The sequence below is a fragment of the Eubalaena glacialis genome, chromosome 4, assembly GCF_028564815.1.
Source record: "Eubalaena glacialis isolate mEubGla1 chromosome 4, mEubGla1.1.hap2.+ XY, whole genome shotgun sequence".
NCBI lineage: Eukaryota > Metazoa > Chordata > Mammalia > Artiodactyla > Balaenidae > Eubalaena > Eubalaena glacialis.
Window position 1 is genome coordinate 57,153,967 of NC_083719.1, and position 20,750 is coordinate 57,174,716.

The 20,750-nt window shown below is 33.3% G+C and overlaps 1 protein-coding gene across 5 annotated transcripts in view; it reads left to right on the forward strand.

Moving 5' to 3' along the window:
- TNPO1 (transportin 1) overlaps positions 1-17,558 on the forward strand; it is an 87,149-nt gene extending 69,591 nt beyond the window's left edge. For all 5 annotated transcript variants that reach the window (XM_061189343.1, XM_061189344.1, XM_061189345.1 and 2 more), the window contains 12 exons: positions 229-400; positions 1,498-1,584; positions 2,743-2,850; positions 2,986-3,144; positions 3,225-3,312; positions 5,658-5,756; positions 5,932-6,027; positions 8,888-8,963; positions 9,846-9,945; positions 12,256-12,330; positions 13,503-13,645; positions 15,614-17,558. In XM_061189343.1, the coding sequence (XP_061045326.1) occupies positions 229-400; positions 1,498-1,584; positions 2,743-2,850; positions 2,986-3,144; positions 3,225-3,312; positions 5,658-5,756; positions 5,932-6,027; positions 8,888-8,963; positions 9,846-9,945; positions 12,256-12,330; positions 13,503-13,610 (1,168 nt within the window). In that variant the 3' untranslated portion in view covers positions 13,611-13,645; positions 15,614-17,558. The remainder of the gene's footprint in view (positions 1-228; positions 401-1,497; positions 1,585-2,742; positions 2,851-2,985; positions 3,145-3,224; positions 3,313-5,657; positions 5,757-5,931; positions 6,028-8,887; positions 8,964-9,845; positions 9,946-12,255; positions 12,331-13,502; positions 13,646-15,613) is intronic.
- The last annotated feature ends 3,192 nt before the right edge of the window (positions 17,559-20,750 follow it).

The window sequence follows — 20,750 nt, forward strand, 5'->3', positions numbered from 1 at the left end:
CCAACAATAGTTTTAGATTTTAGTATTGTAGTTAAGCACATGCCCGTAAGTGACAGCATAAGGAATGGGAAAGAAATGGTTAAAAATAAGCATCTGGTGTGGTACGGTAAGGAGATAATGCATGTAAAGTGTAATAGGTATTCTATAAACTGTAGACTTAGATTCCTGTCTCTATTGTAAACTGTTTCTTTTCTACAACAGTGATCTCTCTCTTTTTTTAAATTATAGTGCCTTTGCTACCCTGGAAGAGGAGGCTTGTACAGAACTTGTTCCTTACCTTGCTTATATACTTGATACCTTGGTCTTTGCATTTAGTAAATACCAGCATAAAAACCTGCTCATTCTTTATGATGCCATAGGAACATTAGCAGATTCAGTAGGACATCACTTAAACAAACCCGTAAGTACCTATGATGAACTGTTACGGAAAAAATTAAATATAAAGCATAGTTACAATCAATAGGTTAACATATTTGAAAATTAACATGTTTGGGGAGATGTGAACACTTAGTGTTTGCTGCTTTAAGAATGTAGAGCTGAAAAAGACAACAAGTGTATTCACCTTTTAAGTAGTATTTGAAAAAAATATGTGCAGGGTGTGAAGATTACAGGAGCATATCACATGAATGCACCAACACTTTTTAGAATGACTAAAGGAAAGAGGATGAAGGTTTTATACTCTGGATTTCAGCTTTTACTTAATTCCAAGTAGTTTTGTGTCTCACTTAATAAACACTAGCTTTAGAGTACCACATCTAAACATCTGTGTTTTCTCACTGGAACTTACAAGTATGAGGAATACACTAAGGTAAAATAGTTAAAAATTAGGGTAATAGATTAAAATGCTAAATAGTGGTACAGAAGTGTGGCTAGGAGGCCAGACTCTGTCTCTAGTAGTATTAAGAATAGAAAAGATGGGTGGAATTTGATTTGTTTAAATAGGATTTAAGTAATATTAGAATTTTAATATAGCTCGAAATTCCCTGCTGAAGAATAGATTTCATGTTTATGATTACTCTCTGAAACATCATAAGAAATTGTCTGTGTTTATAAGTTATACTTAAAACTTGGTGCAGTGCACTTGTTTGTGGGTTTGCTTTGATGTTGGTTGTTTTGGTTTTGTTTGGTGGGGGGATTCCTAATATCTTAGATTAGACCATTTAGAATCTGTGCTCCTGTTTACATGATTACTATGTTTATTGACTTGGTTGCGTGAATTCTTCCGTTTTAGTAAGAACATTTAAATGATTATGAATTTTTTTCTGCAAATGTCTTTAATAAGTTTACCTGTCATTTATAACCTACTGCACAGCAGGAGTCATTACATGTCACAGGCCCCAGGACTAAAAAAAAATTCAGTCAAAGAATGAGTCTTAAAATTCTTTCAGTAATAATTTTACACAATTACTGTAAATGGATTTTAATTTTCATAGACTCAAAATGGACTAGTTTACATATGGTAGTGGAGCTTTATGTGTTTTTCATCGTTGTAATTAGGAATATATTCAGATGCTAATGCCTCCACTGATCCAGAAATGGAACATGTTAAAGGATGAAGATAAAGATCTCTTCCCTTTACTTGAGGTATGCTAAGCTGGTAACGTTTAGTTAATCTGTGTTTCATCAAAAAACACGTGTTCAAATCTAAAATGGGTATATGTGGTAAGTGTTAATTTACATTCTGAACCATTTCTGTTAAAATGCTGAATAAATATGTAACTTCCCGTAACTTTAATTATGGTACATCTAAAATTTTCTGTTTTCACAGAAATACTGTGAAACAGAAAAAGTGTAATGGATGTGTTATGCTTTTTTTTTTTTTTTAAGTAGACAATGGATTGAATTGTATGTTTTCTAGCCTGCCCTACTGAATTGATAGTGAATTATCTTGGAGATCTTTCCATATCAGCATATATATGTCCATCTCTATTTAACTATTTCTTTATATGGATATATAGCCATGTCATAATTGACATAAATTCTTTTATATATTATTTGTTGTTTATACATACATATACTCATATATATGTGAAGTAGCATTGGGACTCTGATGGGAGGGACTTCACTTTATACCTTTTCTGTCTAGTTTGAAGTTTTGTTTTCTTGTGTATTTAAATGCTTTTTTTAACCAAAAAAAAATTTATATGCTCTTTAAATAACTGAATACATTCTCAAATGTGGTAACTTAAACCTAGACGAATTGATATTGGTAGAGCCAGTTCAGTCATTCTTGTTCCCCCTATCATTTCAGGGGTCACCACTTCTGCCATGGATTGTCCCTAACCAGCAAAGTAAAAACTTCTGTGACAGAGCAATGGCTAATCCTGGGCCCAACAAAACAAGAAGAATTATTATGACTAGATATATTTACTTCCAGGCAGGGGCTCAGAATGTGCCCAGTAAAGTCCACCCACAGTATTGACCAGGATGGGAGGATAAATAAATGTCTCTCTTACATTTGAGGAAAAAATAGGAATACATAATACTTAAATCTGTTTCTGAAAGATAATGTTCATTATAGAAACCTTTACCTTTTTTTGAGGAAACCTCCCCTGACCAGCTAGTAAACTTAACAGCAATGAATGGCATCCAAAGGAGAGGTTTGAAAAGGTAAACCTGCTATGCTATAGACTAGTAGAACAGGCTCATAAGTGACCGGGATCTTATTGAGTACACTTTGAAGCATTTATCATAATCTCAATTATACCTAGAAGTTTTACACATCTGCGTTATCCTTTCTAGTGCCTATCTTCAGTTGCCACAGCCCTGCAGTCTGGCTTCCTTCCATACTGTGAACCTGTGTATCAGCGTTGTGTAAACCTAGTACAGAAGACTCTTGCACAAGCAATGGTATTTTTAAAAATTTTTATATCTCTCCCTTCTTGCCATATCATAAACATTTTTCTAAGGATAGGCATAATGTATACAAACTTTTTCAATAATTGATTCAAAGTAAGTTTTCAAAAAATTGTGTCTTAATTTCAGCTGAACAATGCTCAACCAGATCAGTATGAGGCTCCAGATAAAGATTTTATGATAGTGGCTCTTGATTTACTCAGTGGCCTGGCTGAAGGACTTGGAGGCAACATTGAACAGCTAGTAGCCCGAAGTAACATTCTAACACTAATGTATCAGTGCATGCAGGTGAGACTTATTAAATTGAAATGAATTGAAACCTGGTTCTCTGTGTCACATTGGGGTTAATTTCTTCTTCTTTCTTGCAGGATAAAATGCCAGAGGTTCGACAGAGTTCCTTCGCCCTGTTAGGTGATCTGACAAAAGCTTGCTTTCAGCATGTTAAGCCTTGTATAGGTAATGAATATTTTCTATTGCTGTGATGTGATTTTTAACATTATTTTTCATCAGCTATGGTTTTCATTATTAAACTGAAATTCCATGAAATCCCAACATTTATAAGTGTACATTTTACTGGTTAGAGCTGCTCTGATTCAAGCAGGCAGGATGGGAACCCCTCCCTGTTCCTTGTTTCTTTGAATTCACCATCACTTCAGCAGCTCGTTAGGCGTTCATGTGACTGGAGAGAAGTTGGAAAAGTATTACTTTAGAGTAAGGGACATGCCCACCTGTGAATCCTTGGTCCTATATGCTAGTTCATGGATACTTCTTGAATAGCCTCTCTTTTTTGGTAGAGGTACCCAGTAGTAATAATAATCAGGTTTTCTCATGATAAACCAGCATAATTTTTCAGGTACTATAGGAAACTTCAAACAATTTTCTGAAACGTAAATAATGATTTGTTTCTGTTGAAATGGCATAGCATTTGTCTTAGCCTTTTGTGAAGATAAGAAGGGATTCCTTGAATAATGTAACCTGAATTGCTGTCAGACCCATGGATTAAATGGGGTTTTGGTTATTTTTCCTTCATTTCTATATCCCATCATTTAATCTTGGTTTAAAGCATTGATCTGAAATGGTTTTTTCTGTTGTTTTTTTTTTTCATTTGATACAGTGTGCTTTGGGGGCCCCCCTCCAGTTTTTATTAAGATGTAATTGGCATATCATTGTATAAGTTTAAGGTGTGCAACGTAATGATTTGATATATGTATATATTGGGAAACGATTACCACAGTGTTTAATTATAACATCTATCACCTCACATAGTTACAAATATTTTGTGTGTGTGTGTGTGGGGTGAGAACTTTTAAGATCTGCTCTCTTAGCAACTTTCAAATATACAATACAGTATTGTTAACTATAGTTATAATGTGATATACTACATCCCCCAGAACCTAACTTATTTTAGAACTGGAAGATTGTACCTTTTAACCTTCAGCCAATTCCCAGTTATACTTTTCAATAATAACTGTCTTTCTGAACTTTGTATAATAACATTATTTATGACGTATTAAAGTAAACCATCAAGTTTAAGCCTAACCACTCTAAATGAAAGTGTAATAAATACTTGTTTTATGGAAAGCTTGTTCTACAAATATTTTCCACCTGATTTAGTTTTTATGAGTTTAAACTTGTATGAAAGATTACATTTCTTTTTTTATTTTACGACTTTATAGATCATGTACCTTCTTCAGGAGGTACAGTGTGTCTAGTTGTCTCCCTGTTTTTAATGTTACCAACCATGATGATTATTTTCCAGGTTAGTGTTTCTCAACTGGAGCAATTTGGCAATGTCTGGAGACATTTTAACACTGGGGGTGTGTTACTGGTGTCTAGTGGGTAGAGGCGAAGGATGTTGCAAAACATCCTACAACACATGAGACAGCCCCCCGCCACAATAGAATAATCTGACCCAGATTATCAGTATTGCTGAGATTGAGAAACTGTGAGATCGACTGGTTTATTAGGGGTTAAAAAATGATATTCTGATTCTTCATTTTGCAGTGAGAATGCATATATAGAGACATTTCCCATATCAATAAATTATTGCCCTGAGGTACAAATCATATAGGAGAAGAGGCAGGATAATTACTTGATTCTTTCTCTTTATTTACCAGTTTTCAAAATAATAATTGATTTCCAGCATCTTCCACGGGTATCTATATTATGTTTCAGAGTTTAGTTTGTGTTTGTTAGAGTGTCAGTATGAACTCATGATGCTCAAATTGTCCTACCGCTGGCAACAGGAGCTTTACCAACTTGGGTCCGGAGTCTTTTCTGGTATGAAAAGATAGTCCAGGCTTGTTTTGTACATTTCCTGCCCTTAGCCTGCGATGGGACATTTCTCTGATAGCCCTTTTTCCTTTTAAATGGAAAGTGATATTTAGAGACCACAATCTGAGCACTAGGGTAAAAGTTAATGTAAAAGCCAAAATCATTGATTTAAAATTTTCTGAGGGTGAAAAACCAGCTTTGAAGAAAGTTCTATTGTATCATGTTTTCCTCACTTTATTTTAAATTTTCTCAGTCTGATGACAAGAGAGATTACTCTGACCAGTTCTTTTTAATGATACTTAAAATAAAACCAAAACTTGGGCTTCCTGATACATTTCACATGAACGTTCAGTGGCCAGATACTGCCTCCTTCTGTTTCTTAAGATAATTATTACCAACAGCTTTTTTTTTTTTTAAGGCTGTTTCTTGCCTAGATTTCAGTTTCCATCTGGTAGATTTCCTTTAAAGCACAAAACACTGCTATTGAGAAGTTTACTACATAGTTTTTAAAAACTTTTTTTTTCTAGCTGATTTCATGCCAATATTGGGAACCAACCTAAATCCAGAGTTCATTTCAGTCTGCAATAATGCTACATGGGCAATTGGAGAAATCTCCATTCAAATGGGTAAGATTTTTTTCCCCTTTAAAAATATACATTTTTAGATAATTTAATATTTTATAATGAGCTTTATATATATGAATATTATAACATATCACAGTAAAGGGGGCAAAAATATTTTACATTGATATTTTAACAATGAAATTTTTCTTTTTTGTTTTCTCTTTTGGGAATGATCTAGGTATAGAGATGCAGCCTTATATTCCTATGGTGTTGCACCAGCTTGTAGAAATCATTAACAGACCCAACACACCAAAGACGTTGTTAGAGAATACAGGTACCATATGACTGAACTGTTACGGTGAAGAGAAAATTATTTGCCTTTTAATTTTACGTTAAGATGTGTAGAGAAACTAAAGCAAAGCTAGCTTTAGAAACCCAGCTTATTAATTAACAGCTAATTTGTATTCTCAGTAATGAAATGTACTGTTTTAGCTTCATTCCATAGCCAGTTTTCAGAAACTTTCAAAAAAACACTTTCTCCCCTGTTATAGTGTTTTAATACTCCCTAAAATGGGCCCCAACTAAAATAACTATTGAATGATCCGAATTTTACTTTTACATTAATTCAGAGAGTACTTGGCAGCTGGGGAGTAATTTTTTTTTCTTTTTTTTTTTTTTAAATCTGTAAAAATGTAGCCAAAAATAGATTGCATTGTAGTGGCTAGTTCATTAATAATGGCATATGTATTTTGTATTTTGTTGTATACTCTTCTTCAGATTGGGAACTTAAAGCAGTATCTTGTGGGATTTTTATTCAGGAGGCTTGTTTCTCTTTTGCATTTATAGAGAGCATGTTTATATTAAAGAGTACCTTCCATACTATAAAACACATTTCAGGGTGATTTCTTTCCACCCTCCCTGATTTTTTAAAATGTAAATTTTGTTTTCAATCAGGCACATTTTTTTGTTTATATACTAAGACAATTCCAGTAGTATATTCATAGTCAGTGAATGCCTTACCAATATACTGGACAAGGAATCAAATAAGTTTTTCTAAATAAAAATTTATCTTCAAAGTTATTTTAATTTTACATTTTTTAATTATAGAAAGATTATTATATCCTAATGTGATTAATTAATGTGATTATTGGTATGGAAGGAAATCTTTTAATTATAAAACAGTTAATATGGCTGTTTGGCTGTATGGGTACTGTTTATATCATAAAGTGAATTAGATTTTCTTGCTGAAAAGTATAAAAAGCTATGTATAGGATGGTTATGAAATCTTGTCAGGTTTTTATCTCTTTAGTATGCAGTACCTATACATGACATTCAGATTTGGAACACTTGGCCATTATCGAATTACTGTTGAACCTTAAGAAACTTCCTATTTATTTTTAGATGTGAATGCATAACTGCAAATAAATGTTGAGTGTAATGTATATTAAAGTTTCTTGTGGGATATCAGGTGGTGAATTTGTTATAGTTCCTTGAACAAATTGGCTTTATATATAAGATTATATTCTAAGTGTGAATCTACCCTAAGTAAATCAAAAGGTAGTTGATAATGCCCTTCAAGTTGATGGATTGAATTGATATGATTAAGAAACACACTTGGGATTCACTGTATTATTCTTATCACAAGTGACTGCAGGAAATGTTTCTCTTATTCCATCCCCAAAGGAGTAAAATCATTGTCAGTGGGTAATATCTGTATATTTAGCAACTTAATTACCATTATCTTAATATTTCATAAAGCCAATTCCTTAGTATATGCAGTTACTTGCTTTTTTTCTAATTAGTATATCCTACACTGAACTTTTTCAATGGACCATCATCTGCTTTATCGCATGTTTCATTGGGTTGTTCATACTTGCCTGTTTAATGAGAATGTTGCATAGTTTGTGTCTTTTGAACATAGGTTTTCTTTCTCTTGCTTCATATGAATCTGCTGGATTTTAGTATTATCTGTGTAGTTTGCTTCAAGTAATCCTTAAACATTTTTCTTTACCCCCCCACCCTTTTTTTATGAAAGGTTAACCTGTAAGTTTTTGAGAGAACACCATTAAAGCACCTCATGGTTTGTTTTCTGTTTGTTTTTTTTTTTTTTCCCGTTGTGTATAAATGTATTTATATGTAATGTACCTTTGAATTGCAGAATGCAGTTCTGAGTTGCACTTGTTTTAACTCTTTGTAAATTTAAGGACTTAACTGAATTTTATGGTGAATATATGTTTGATTAATTCCCACTTCAAATTTTTAAAAATAAAATATTAGCATGTAATCAGTGTGTTTCATTATCTATTATCGTGTGCTGTGCATTTTATAGCAAGGACAGAATATTTGTTCCTTTGGTCCACATATCACATGTCATTACAGTGGACTGTCTAAATTTCCTTTTTGTCAAACAGGGTTTGAAATTAGTGGACTATTTGAGTTGTTATCATCATCATCATCAGAGCTTTTGTTTTGGAACGGGCTTTGACATAGCACAGCAATTTTCCAATCCATTTATTCAGTATGTACCATAACACCTAAAATTTAGTAGTTGATTTTGATATCAGGCAACAAATGGTCCACTGGCTTGTTTTGGAAATGCTGGCAAACAAACCAAAAATATACCAAAATTTTGATCAGATTGCTAGATAATTTTCAAAGAATGGAAATCACATAGAAAGCTACGTAAAGAAGTGAGAAAGCTTTTAACTGTTAACTTCTGAGAAGTGTGTTTGAATAGACAATTCAGAAATGTAATCATTTACATTTACTAGTATTTCTTGGGGGAGAAAACCTAGATTTCATTGTTAAACTGAAATTTCAACTGGCTTTGAAGGAAGAATCTAAATCCATCTGTTTAATCGCTCATCATTTTTATTAACAGAATATCTTGACACTTGATTGAGCGAGAAAAGCAATTCATCACGGTTTTTGGTGTTCTCTCAATCTTTAAAGTTTTTTTAATTCCTTTTGTTTTTCTTTTTCCAAGAGTATGCCATATATGTTGCTGCCCCTTATTATAGGGGGTGGTAATAAACAGCACTGGTGAAATCTTATGTTTATTATCATACACAAATTCTGTTGGTTTCTGTTTCTGAGTTATTTGTTGTTTTTTCTTTATTTTTTCTCCTTCCCCCTCATTTGCTCATGTCTTGGTTGGCGTTTGGTGGTGTATAACCGTGATTGCGTTACCTTAGCAATAACAATTGGTCGTCTTGGTTACGTTTGTCCTCAAGAGGTGGCCCCCATGCTACAGCAGTTTATAAGACCCTGGTGTGTATTATTCAATCTTTTTTTTTAATTCATTTTTCTTCACTCTTTCTTTCTCTTTCTATCTCACTTTTAGATATATTTTCAGTTGGTTACAAAAATCACAATCCTTAATCATTGCCAACCATGTGACTAATCTTGTCCTATCAGGTTTGTGAGGTTTTTCAGTAGCATCGTCATGTATATTTATTTTATGTTGTGGCTAACGACTAATTGATGCATGGGATAAGATTGTCACATGCTTGCTGTGTTAAAAAGCTTGATTATACATAAAAAGCATTTAAATATCCACCAGTAAAATAAAGATGCATGCAAATTCTATAAATTTAGGTTTTTGCATTGTTTCTTTTTTAGAATTAATTTGAAAACTTGGATTGCATTAAGAAATACATGTTTAAATTTGTTATGTATAAAAATCTTATTTGCTTGTTAATGTAAAAATTAAACATCTACATCATAAGTTGTGTAATAATAGTTTCTACTGTGGCAGTATATCCTATGTTCTGCTTCTTTCGATTGACAGTCTTTCAATTCAAGACATTTTTAGTAGTGTTTAATGGAATACAAGTCATAATACAGTTTTAAAAATGGGTAATTTACTCTTGGCTCAAGATCATTAATAGTTTAAATGGGAAATTAAAATCAGTTGTTATTACTTAGATGCAATTTATTAGTAAGAATTGTGAATTTCAAGGTTTTCACTATATTGAGATTAGATGGGCCCAACATAATATAGTAAGTGTGAGAAACTTAAGCTTTATGAAAATTCTTTGAATATAAACATTATCTCTACTCTGGTGCTTATTCCATTAAATACTGTCCATTAGTATTGTAGTTGAACCTGCTTTTTACTTAAATGCTAAACTCAATTCTATAATTTAATAGGTGCACCTCTCTGAGAAACATAAGGGACAATGAGGAAAAGGATTCAGCATTTCGTGGGATTTGTACCATGATCAGTGTGAATCCCAGTGGAGTAATCCAAGTAAGATGTTCAAAAGGATTTAACTTTTAGTGTTCTGAATTATGAAACTCTAAAGTTTAAACTATAATTATTAAAAATATTACCTATTTTTACTGAAGATAACTGAAACAAATTATGTTTTAAATGTGTATTTCCTAATATCTTGAAATGATGATGCCTATTTTTATTTCCTAAATGTTTTTTTGGTCCTGACATATAATAACAGCAGATTGGGAGAATAAAAGTTATATTCTTGACTTGAATTAAGCCAAAGCTTCTTTCATTCACATTCAAACGTCATTTATTTACTTTGTAAATGCTTCCTAAAACCATGAATATCAATTTGCTGAGTTTGAGGCTGTCTACACTTCAGAGGGTGATCAAAGAGTAGGATACTCTTTCTGCTACTTAGATCAGAAACTCAGTAGTGAATAAAATAGAACACTGAATCAACCATTGAAACTGCTTTAACTTTGAGAGTTTATGATTTAGTGATTTATTCATCCTTAATTTCATTTCTTATGCTATTTCATACTATATTTAGACGTCTTTAGCCTTTAAAAAATTATTTGGCGGCAGTACTAAACGTGAATCTGATCAAACCTCTGGATCCAGCTGACACACAAAACATAAAGGAACGTGTTGATTTACACCATACGTATGAAATCAACAAAATACAGGCTGTGGGGCTATAGGTTAAATGCCCCAGGTTCCTCAACAGATGAATTGTAAGGAAAAGAAAGTATGGGAAGGGTTTTCCAGAAAATAACCTTTCACTTTCAAGGGATAGGTGCTTTGAACATTTTTTAACTGAGACCTTTTGATACTTCCTATCTTACATGGATTACTGTGTTGTTTGTTAATTCAGGTTTAGAAACATTGTGAAATAGCAGCTTATAAAATTCAAAATTGATGTAGGTGATAGGCATTGAAAACCTATGAAGTAGAACTGGGAAAAACGTCTTTTGGCTAATTTTACATTTGTATAACATTAATAACTTACTATTAAAACAAGCCAGTACTGTCTTAAAAGATGGTCCCTAGTTGCAAAATAACCTCCTGGCATTGAGTTTCTGGGTTTTTTCCAATACTTAAGAACTTTGTGTCACCTTTAATACATTTTAGAGGTATCTGATGTGGTATATACCATATTAAGAAGGAGCATTTTCATACAGGGTTTTTTTTGTTGTTATTGTTGTTTTTCCTTTTGCATTAACATTTAAGACAGTGACAGTAACACGTGTGGTCATGAAATCACTACCAACTTAAAAGTTGGTATAAATTTCTACTTTTTACATACTTTATTTGGGTATGGTTAAAAGAAAATGTCTTAAGTTTTATTCTTTATGTTTAAATTTTTAATCACAAATTCTACATGTATATATAATTTAAATTTTTAACATCAGACTTTGATATTCAGAAGACACAGGAATCATAATTTGAATAAACCATAAACTTTGGGCACGTGGCATTTTATTTGCTTAAATATGTGTTTTATGCACATATTTTAGTATTAGTGATTTTATTTGAAATTAATGGGGTTTTCTGAATTTAATAGTAAAATTTAAAGTAGTTGTACATCAGCAGTATCTTGTATGTTGTATGTTGAACTGTTGTTTCAGTAAGATAGTCGAATTTGAAAAATACTTAAATGAAGTATTTCAAGCATATACCTGTCATCACCTTGTTCTTTTAGTCAGAATAACCTGATTATCTTATAAATAATAGTCTGAGCATTGGGGGTTTTTTTGTTTGTTTGAGTTGGGTTGGGCTGGGTGCTGTTTGTAACTACATAATTTTTCTTCTAACTTATCATTTCATTTACATTTCTATCTGGAGGTGGATCTTGAAATTTAGATCTATAAATTCCTATGCTTTAAGTCAAACTTGTTTGGTGTATACTTAACTAGCTTTGAATTATTTCTAGGCCAATCAGAACTGTAAAATTATTGAATTTATATAATTAATTCCATAAATGGAGATTTTTTAAACTGGTGCTCATTTGATGCTTTCAGTCCTTGCTGATGCTACACATTTACTAGACTGGGGTTTTGTAATGTAAAATGAAATATTGGGTTGGCCAAAAAGTTCATTTGGGTTTTCCTGTAGCACTAAATTCCAGTATAAACTGAATGAGTTAGATGTTCCTTGATGGTGGAGTAACAGGGACAACCATTAAGAAATTACTTTAATTCCTTATTATAGCTGTTTAAAAAAGTTGGTTTTTTTAACCTAGGATTCTGTTGATATATATTCTGAAGTTTACATGTATCTTTTGTTGTGTTTGACAAATACAGTATCAATTGAACATGTATTTCTTGCTTGTTATAGGATTTTATATTTTTTTGTGATGCTGTTGCATCATGGATTAATCCAAAAGATGATCTGCGAGACATGTTCTGTAAGGTAACTAAAAAGTCTTTATGATGCACATCATGTGACTCTTACGGTCTTAGTTGGGAAATTTAAATTATGTTTTTATTTCATATGAAACTTAGACTCTTCAAATCAGTACTGGTAGACTATATAACCTTTGTTCTTGGTAATAAAGAAGTTGACTTGATCTTTTCTTAATATACAGTAGTGACTTTGTATCAATAGAGCATGTATTTTAAAAATATTTTCTCAAGCAGTACCACTGATTCATGAAGTCCCGTTATCCCACCTATGCAAAATAGCATGTATTTTCAAAGATGGCTGACTAAGATTGGAGTATAATATAATCTATTGAACAAAGTAAATCTAACTGGTTGCAGCAAGGATTAAACCTGTGTGTTTTAGTAATGCCCCTTGTGGTTAACTCCAGTCAGCCCTCAGCCATAACAAAATAAGAAATAAAATGCTGCTACACATTTGAATTACCTAATATTAAAATTAGCGAACTAGGGCTTCCCTGGTGGCGCAGTGGTTGAGAATCTGCCTGCCAATGCAGGGGACACGGGTTCGAGCCCTGGTCTGGGAAGATCCCACATGCTGCGGAGCAACTAGGCCCGTGAGCCACAATTACTGAGCCTGCGCGTCTGGAGCCTGTGCTCCTCAACAAGAGAGGCCGCGATAGTGAGAGGCCCGCGCACCGCGATGAAGAGTGGCACCTGCTTGCCGCAACTAGAGAAAGCCCTCGCACAGAAACGAAGACCCAACACAGCCAAAAATAAATAAATTAATTAATTTAAAAAAAAAAATTAGTGAACTATATAGTTGCAACTATGAACCCCCAAAGCTTTGTATATTTTCAATTTGAATAAACTTAATAAGGCATAAAAATTGTAATCCCTTGGGTGAATTCTATACCTTTTTGCTTGCTTTTCATTACTACTATGTCAGATTGCTTAGAGTACTGTTACTAGGACACTTGCTGAATTCTAACCTTCTCAAAGCAAAGTGCAGCATATTCTATGAGGTGCTTTTAGGCAAGACATGGAATGGTGTAGAATTCAACAAAGTTTTGAGAATAACTACTTTAATAGGGGTAAAATTTTAGAATAATAAAATCAGTAGTGTTTGATTTCAGAAGCTATGCAGATATGAGAGTTTCTCTTTTGTTATTGATAAATTAATGATTTTTTACTTTTTTGCAGATCCTTCATGGATTTAAAAATCAAGTTGGGGATGAAAATTGGAGGCGTTTCTCTGACCAGTTTCCGCTTCCCTTAAAAGAGCGTCTTGCAGCTTTTTATGGTGTTTAATCTCATGCACTTAAGCTGCAGTCCCATAATTAGGGGTAAGTTGTAAGAAATTTGGAATTTTCCAGGATGAAGGAACTTAAGTTAGGACTTCAGTCTAAAACTACTGAATAGAATAAAAGCTATTTGTTTTCCACAGAGGTTGAGTAAAATAGTCTCATGTTATATTTGACTTAAAATTACTTACATGAAGGCTGGAGATTGATTGATTGATTGATTGATTGATTGATTGATTGATGAGCCAGCAAGCAAGATAAAATGCATGGTTCCACTTTGAATCCTAGGTAGAAGGAAATCCAAGTTGGTGTACTAGTTGGATTACTCACCATTTCTTCAACCAATCCTTTTTTTAATTTTTGCCCTTTAAGAGGTCACTGACATTCACTGTGGCAGGGTAGAGATGATTCATTTTTAAAGCATGAATTTATAGTCTCTTATATATCAAGGACTTCCTGTGTTGTGAGCTTTAGGGAAAACCCAAGTAGAATTGGAACTGGATTTGGTCTCAGTAAATAGGAATATTTAATATTTATTCTTCATATTTTATTGAACACCTTCCTTGTTCCCAGCACTGTGTTTTTAAAAGATCAGTGGAAGATTCTTTTTTGATTTGGGGTGGTAGAGGGGTAAGTCCACCTGCACCCTTGTTCTTTGAGTTTTTCTGACTTAAGTCAAACTAACAATTCTGGTCTTTTAGCCTTAGTTCCCTCGTTAGGTTATTTTGAGGATTAAATACTATTCTATATGTGGTGCCAGGACTTCGTATATTGCCTAACACACTAAGTTGGCTCAATAAATATCAGTAATATGGGTTAGTACAGTGAGCCAGGACACACTTCATTAGTTTTTGAACATGAACTGAGACCTGTTCAACTGGAGGGTCAGAGAGTGTACTCAGTGTGTGTTGAGAAGGCATACACTTACTTGAATTACCTTGTATGTTGGAGTTTCTGTTTGCATGCTTGCTTGTTTACTCTGAGCTAGATTTTAAACCTGGAAAGATTTGAACATCTAAGTTGACTAGCCTAAAAGGGCAGTAGAAATGGACTTGCAGCCTCTGGAATGTCTCAGAGCCCTTTGTGTGCGTTGTCCCACAGTGGTCTTGAGTCCTCACGGCTGTCTTGTGGCTTTAGCATTTTAGAGAAGTGCTTGATTCACTTTACGTTAAATCATGAGAATGCAATAGATGAGAAATAACTTTTAGCATCAAGGGCTAAATTATTCAACAGTGAGCTAAGTCTTGAGCACTTTCGGGTTAATAACCCTGATTAATAAACCCTATGTGGTCTCTGTCATTTCACCAGTTATGAATTAACTGTGGTGATCTTCATAAATGTCCAGAGTTTCGCAGGAGTAGTTAAAGTTTTGTTGTGAAAGGACAACTGTCAGGTACTAGTTACAGTCTCCCAGTAATCTACCTTTATTTCTTAATTTTCTCATAATTAAAACTGTGCTAGCATTGAAAAAGTCTATCAGGAAAATGAAGAGGCCTGAGAGTATAGGACATGACTGAGTAAAATAAGTCACGCTCTTTTTTTTTGCTTAACATTGGGAATACTGGCAAAAATGATAATGTTTTAATTCTCACTAAGGAAAGTGATTGTCCTAAAGAAAGTGCTAACTTAATTTTGAAGAAAACAAGGCAACTTGTTATATAAGAAATAATCGGCTCCCATTGGGACCCATTGTGCGAACGAGGATAGATAATTAGACTGATGGCAATCTACAAGGCATATTTCATCTATATTTCATCTGTATAAAGCGCTGCACACCTCTCTGCATGTCCCCAGCTTGGCGTCACTTTTCGTATCTGATGCAGGTGACAGCTGAGAGCTGTAGGAGAAGGGAGCAACGTGGTTCTCATTGACGAGCGTGATCTTAGGCAATTTGTACAGTTTCTCATTTTCTTTAGGTAGAGATAGCGTTGCTACCTGATTAATTTTGTGTTCCACTGGCTTTAAAAGAAAAACAATTTTACGTATAAAATTGTTTCTGTTTTCTTACAGGTCCTTCAGTCTTGGAGACTATGAGGGAGCCTCTGCACCCAGGGAAAATGTTACCCTTTACAGGGGGGAAGGGTAAACCAGTAGGGAATACAGTACAATCCCAACCCTACTGGGAGGGGCGGGAGGGAGGTGTTGCCGTCACTGTATTAAGTCGCTGTTGGGAAACGTTTTAACATCTGGAGCCTTTGTGGGTGGAAATCTGTCTCCAATTACAACTCTGCACTGGATGTGAAGAAGCAAAAAAAAAAAAAAAGAAAAAGCTATTCAATCTACTCACAAAACAGTACATTCTGGAATATTATGGGGAATTGTACCAAAACAAGAACCATATAAATGATGCATAGGGATGAGAAAGAGGAAAAATTCTATAGCGCACAATAAAGGAAACCTAAGAATGGGGATTAGAAGACAGTAAAGTTTTTGGGTTTTTTTTGTTTTTTTAGTTTTTTTTATTTAAAGGTTTTTATAAAATTTCCCACATTGATGGGGACTTGTTTTTGCATGCTGATGAAGAACTACACAAATGAAAGCTAATAAGAGTTAAAATCAGCTTGCCTACCCATAATAGTAGAAGCAGGTTCTTGGAAGTTACAATTTAAGGTACCCCAAAAAGTTGGAAATAAAACAAAACAAATATAAACAATGAAGCACCCTGTGAAATGCCAAATGAGTCACTCCTTTTACCTTTGTGGGGTGGGCAGGGAGGGAGGAATAAATGGGGTTGGACATATCAAACTAAAGATTGACATCTTGATTTTGCATTAAGACATTAATGTAGTGGATATAATTTGATGGTTGTACTTCATTAGATTTAATTTCTAGGCCAAGATGTTATTTTTAAAGTGCAGTTTAAGGTTCAGGCATGCATTCTGGCTCATAGTGATTGAAAGTACTTTAAATTAGTGGGAGAGTAGCATGCTTGCATCACGTAGAGTGAGATTGGTATTCAGTTACCTCTGTTGCGCCAGTTTGTGTTGCAGTTTACCAGTTCAATATAGCCCTGCATTTAAAATTCCTTTTTAAGATTTGTGGATTTTATTTTTATTAAGAATATAGATATAAAGTACTGTAGTTTACAGCTAGGCCTTGAAATATCTTTTTAGGATCTGTTAGGAATAAGATTGATATTGTATTGTGTGTAACCTGCACAATGTGGAAAGCTGATATACCTGTGCAAAATCTTTGCCTCTGTGCTGTCAGTGTGATGTGCTTTCTGCATGGTTATATACTACTAGTGATTTTATCAAAACTTCTGAAACTTAAATTACATGGTAAAAGATCTGTAAGAGGCTGCATAAATGTTAGTTGGCACATAAAGACAATTGTAGAAGTTGAAGACATGATTGCTATATTTCAATGTTTATTCCCACTCAACATATTGCCTTCTAAGCTTTCTTTTTTTGTTCAAAGCATGATCTTAAAGATATGTTTAAGTTAATGGATGTAATGCAGGGTTCCTACACTGTATTGGCGCATGTTGGTGGCCCTCTGTGCCCTAGATATATGCACACAGGGTGCAAGTAAAAAGCTACAGAGTGAAAGTTGGTTTGGATCCTCTTCATTTCATTTGTTTAGCTTTTCTGTTATTTTTCTCTACTTACATGTATTCCTGTGAATAAATCCTTGTTAAGTTAACCCTTTACTTTTCCTTCCATGTGTATTTTCTTATATACTGTGAATGTGAAAACCTAACTGGTACACTTGATCTTGTGTCCATATGAAAGTGCAAGTCTTTATTAATTTGGATTGCCTGAACAGTGTATCCCATGATGATGAAGGAAAATGGAGAGATTTTTCTTTTTAACTCTGCTGGTCAGAGATGAAGCCACACCTTTCCATTTTTCAATGCTGCATATTTAATCTGCAACAGAAATGTTAAGCCATAACAACCTTTTTATATTTTAGTTTGTCACCTTCGCATTGCAGAATAAATACTGAATAACCATTTTTGTAAGCAGTTGCTCCTCTTTGCATGGTTCTCTTCCTCTAAAGGTGTTGAATGATACAGCCATTGCACTGAAGTTTGAGCTGTATGTGTGTGAATTTATAAATACCGTTTCAAAAAATTTCAGATGCATGGTAGCATGCAGAAAGGTTTTTGTTGTTGTGTGTGTGTGTGTATTTTTTTTTTTAACATGTTCTTTCACCTTCTTTCCTCTACTTTGGCTTTGCAAATTTCAGTCTGTAGAGCCTGAAATTAAATCATATTTTTAATGTACAGTTTTTTTTTTTAATTGTAAGTTGGATCCAAAGGGTATGTAGCATTTTGCTTTCTAGTACCATTGCCTCACTGGGAGCTCAAAATTTGCTTCCTAGCTAGTCTTTAAAACCTGATTAGGGTAGCTATTTTATCCTTAAATTCTAGTGATATACTGTAGTTTTCCAAAACTTTTTAGAATTTAATATGGGAGATATTTTAATATTCTGGAATAAGTAGTAAACATTTTAAATTGAAAGAAATTTAAATTCAGAATTCTCCTGAACACTTTAAAATGAACATACAAAAACAACCTTCAATAAAGTTATCTGGACCTGTGATTGACAATTCTCTATTGACTGAAAAGCGTTGTTACCTATTGGATTGAAAAATTAATTTCTAATTAAGCAGATATGTAACATAAGAATGTGCCCTTTTTTGTTGTCACTTAACGTGTTTTTAAATTAAAAGGAAATATAATTTAAAAATACAAAATATAAATAAAATATGACTGACAACCTGAGACGGGGTTGGGTTTTTTGGGTTTTTTTCCCCCTTGAGGTTATAGTTTCTTCCTAATTATATTTCAGATACATAGTGTAACATAGGAATTTGCAGAAGCCATTTAAGTTATCTTTTGAGGTAAGCTCTGATTTAGCGTTTATTCTGATAAAACTTAATACATCATGGGATATGTATATAAAGCAACTTAATTCTTGTGGTGTAGTCTTAATAGTTTTGAATGTTGACTGAATGTCTCTGAAATTGTGAGTTTGTCTTTGTTACATTCCAGTGTTTCTGCCTCTTGGCATGCTTAAAAGCACGGCTTACTTCATCTGCTCCTTACACACTAAAGTGCTGTTAGTGTGCTCAACTACAGAAATAGCCGCTGCTAAGTGATGTAGATTTTCTACTTGAATATTTTTATGTTGTAGGAACCTCAGGAGTTCAGTGTTTACTGTTTTATATATGCCTTCTTTTTCCTGTTTGAGCTTCTCTCTTTGAAGGATTCTAACAGAACAAAAGCTGCTGATCAACCTAAGTTGGAAACAGAAAGTGTATTTAATATAATTTAAATGCATGTTTGGCAGTTCCATGTTACAGTCCATTAGTAAGTGAACTTAGTGCCACAGACATTCATTTATTCAGGAAAGAATTTTGCTTTTTGTATTGTCTAATCTCTTTAATAACTTCATACTGTGTAAAAAAGAAATCACTTTTTTATATGTTTTGGTTGGTTATTTTCCAAATAATCAACATGTAAATAATCTTTAGGAGCCAGTTCTGATGCTTTACATTATACTGCTACTTGATTTTGTGATGCAGGTTGGATTTCAGAAGAATAGATTTTAAAACACTTAACCAAGCCATTACATCTTAAAAACAAAATAAGTAGCATACATTTTGTAATTAACATATTGATAAACACTGTGATTTTTTTTGTTAAGACTTTTTCATTGACCTGAATTGCTTAAATTGCATATATTGTAAAATAGGATCAGATGTATATTTTAAAATAATTTCAACTGACTTTCCTCTATTGAAATGCTTTGTCTACTCAGTTATAAAATATTCAGATACAAGTTTTATCTCAGGTGAATACTCTTGTATCCTTCTTGCTTTGGTGACATATGCTTATAAAGAGTCATCATACTTGTAGTCTTTGTTTTTTTAGTGTATTTCATGAAGAATCTTTCCATTTAGTCTGATTTTCCAATCCTTAATTCTTGCAGACTACGGTGGTATAAGTCCTTCCTGGCGAGAATTCAATTTGGTTCTCCTTTTCTCCAAACTCTTAAGATAGGAAAGTGGAAAATTTTTCGTCATATATTAAATTACCCTGCATAGCTGAAATGCCAGAATTAAAGTATGTCTTAAAACTTTTAGTCTAAATTTAACTTAAATCCTTTGCCGTAAAGAAAAAAGTGGGATTTTTTTGCTTCATATAGTTAATCTATATTATTCATATTGAATGTATTAACAGATAACGGTGCAAAAACATTCTTCCCAAGAGAAGAGTGTATCGTGCATAACTGCAATTTAAGTCCTTCCTTTAGTAGTACTTTACACACAGCTTTGCTTATTGAATTATTTTTGCAAGTAATACAAGGGGGAAAACACTTAACTGTCGCTACTAGTACTGTTATTGAAATGTAGGCATTGAAATTTTGATGAAAACTGTGGTCTTCAGATTAAGGGCCTAAAATAATCTAGATTAAAAGTCAGATCAATAAAGAGCTGTGTAACAATATTATCTAGTAATAATACCATGCAAGAGCATTGTATACCTACTTAGTACCTAGTCATACTGTATTAAATATGGAGATATTTCTAATGCCTCTTAAAAATTCAGTTTTAACGTGAAAGTTTCATTCACTTGTACACTTTCCAGGTGACTTGTGACTAATTTTTTCAGTCTTATATAGATCTTCCCCCATTGGTATTATATGTAGAGGATTCTTTATCTTTATGCCTAATTATTATGCTTATTAATTTTAAGGTATACATTTAAATTATAGCAACTGTTTATTGTGATTTGTATCCCAGAATGTATTGTTTTTGTTTTTATTTTTTAATGTATGCATGATTTTGAGGGAAGTTAAAATGGTAATTATTTTTTTCACCTCTTGTACATTTTAAAGTCAAACCAAATCTATTTGCCAAGCATTATATCACTAATTAGGAAAATAGGATTTTCCCGTTTATTACAATTTTTGTTCATCTGCTATAGAATCCCCTTAACTATGGCTTGGTATTATTCACAGTTAGTTATTTTGCAAGTTCAGTTATCTTCCTAAAAGCTTATACTGTAACATGGTTAGCCTATAAGGCAATGTTGGTTCCCTCCTAATACCAGCCTCATAAAGGGGTTCCGCTGTACTTTCCCCATATTGCTTCATTGTTGTTTTGCCTCTGTGGATATATAACCAAATTAAGATT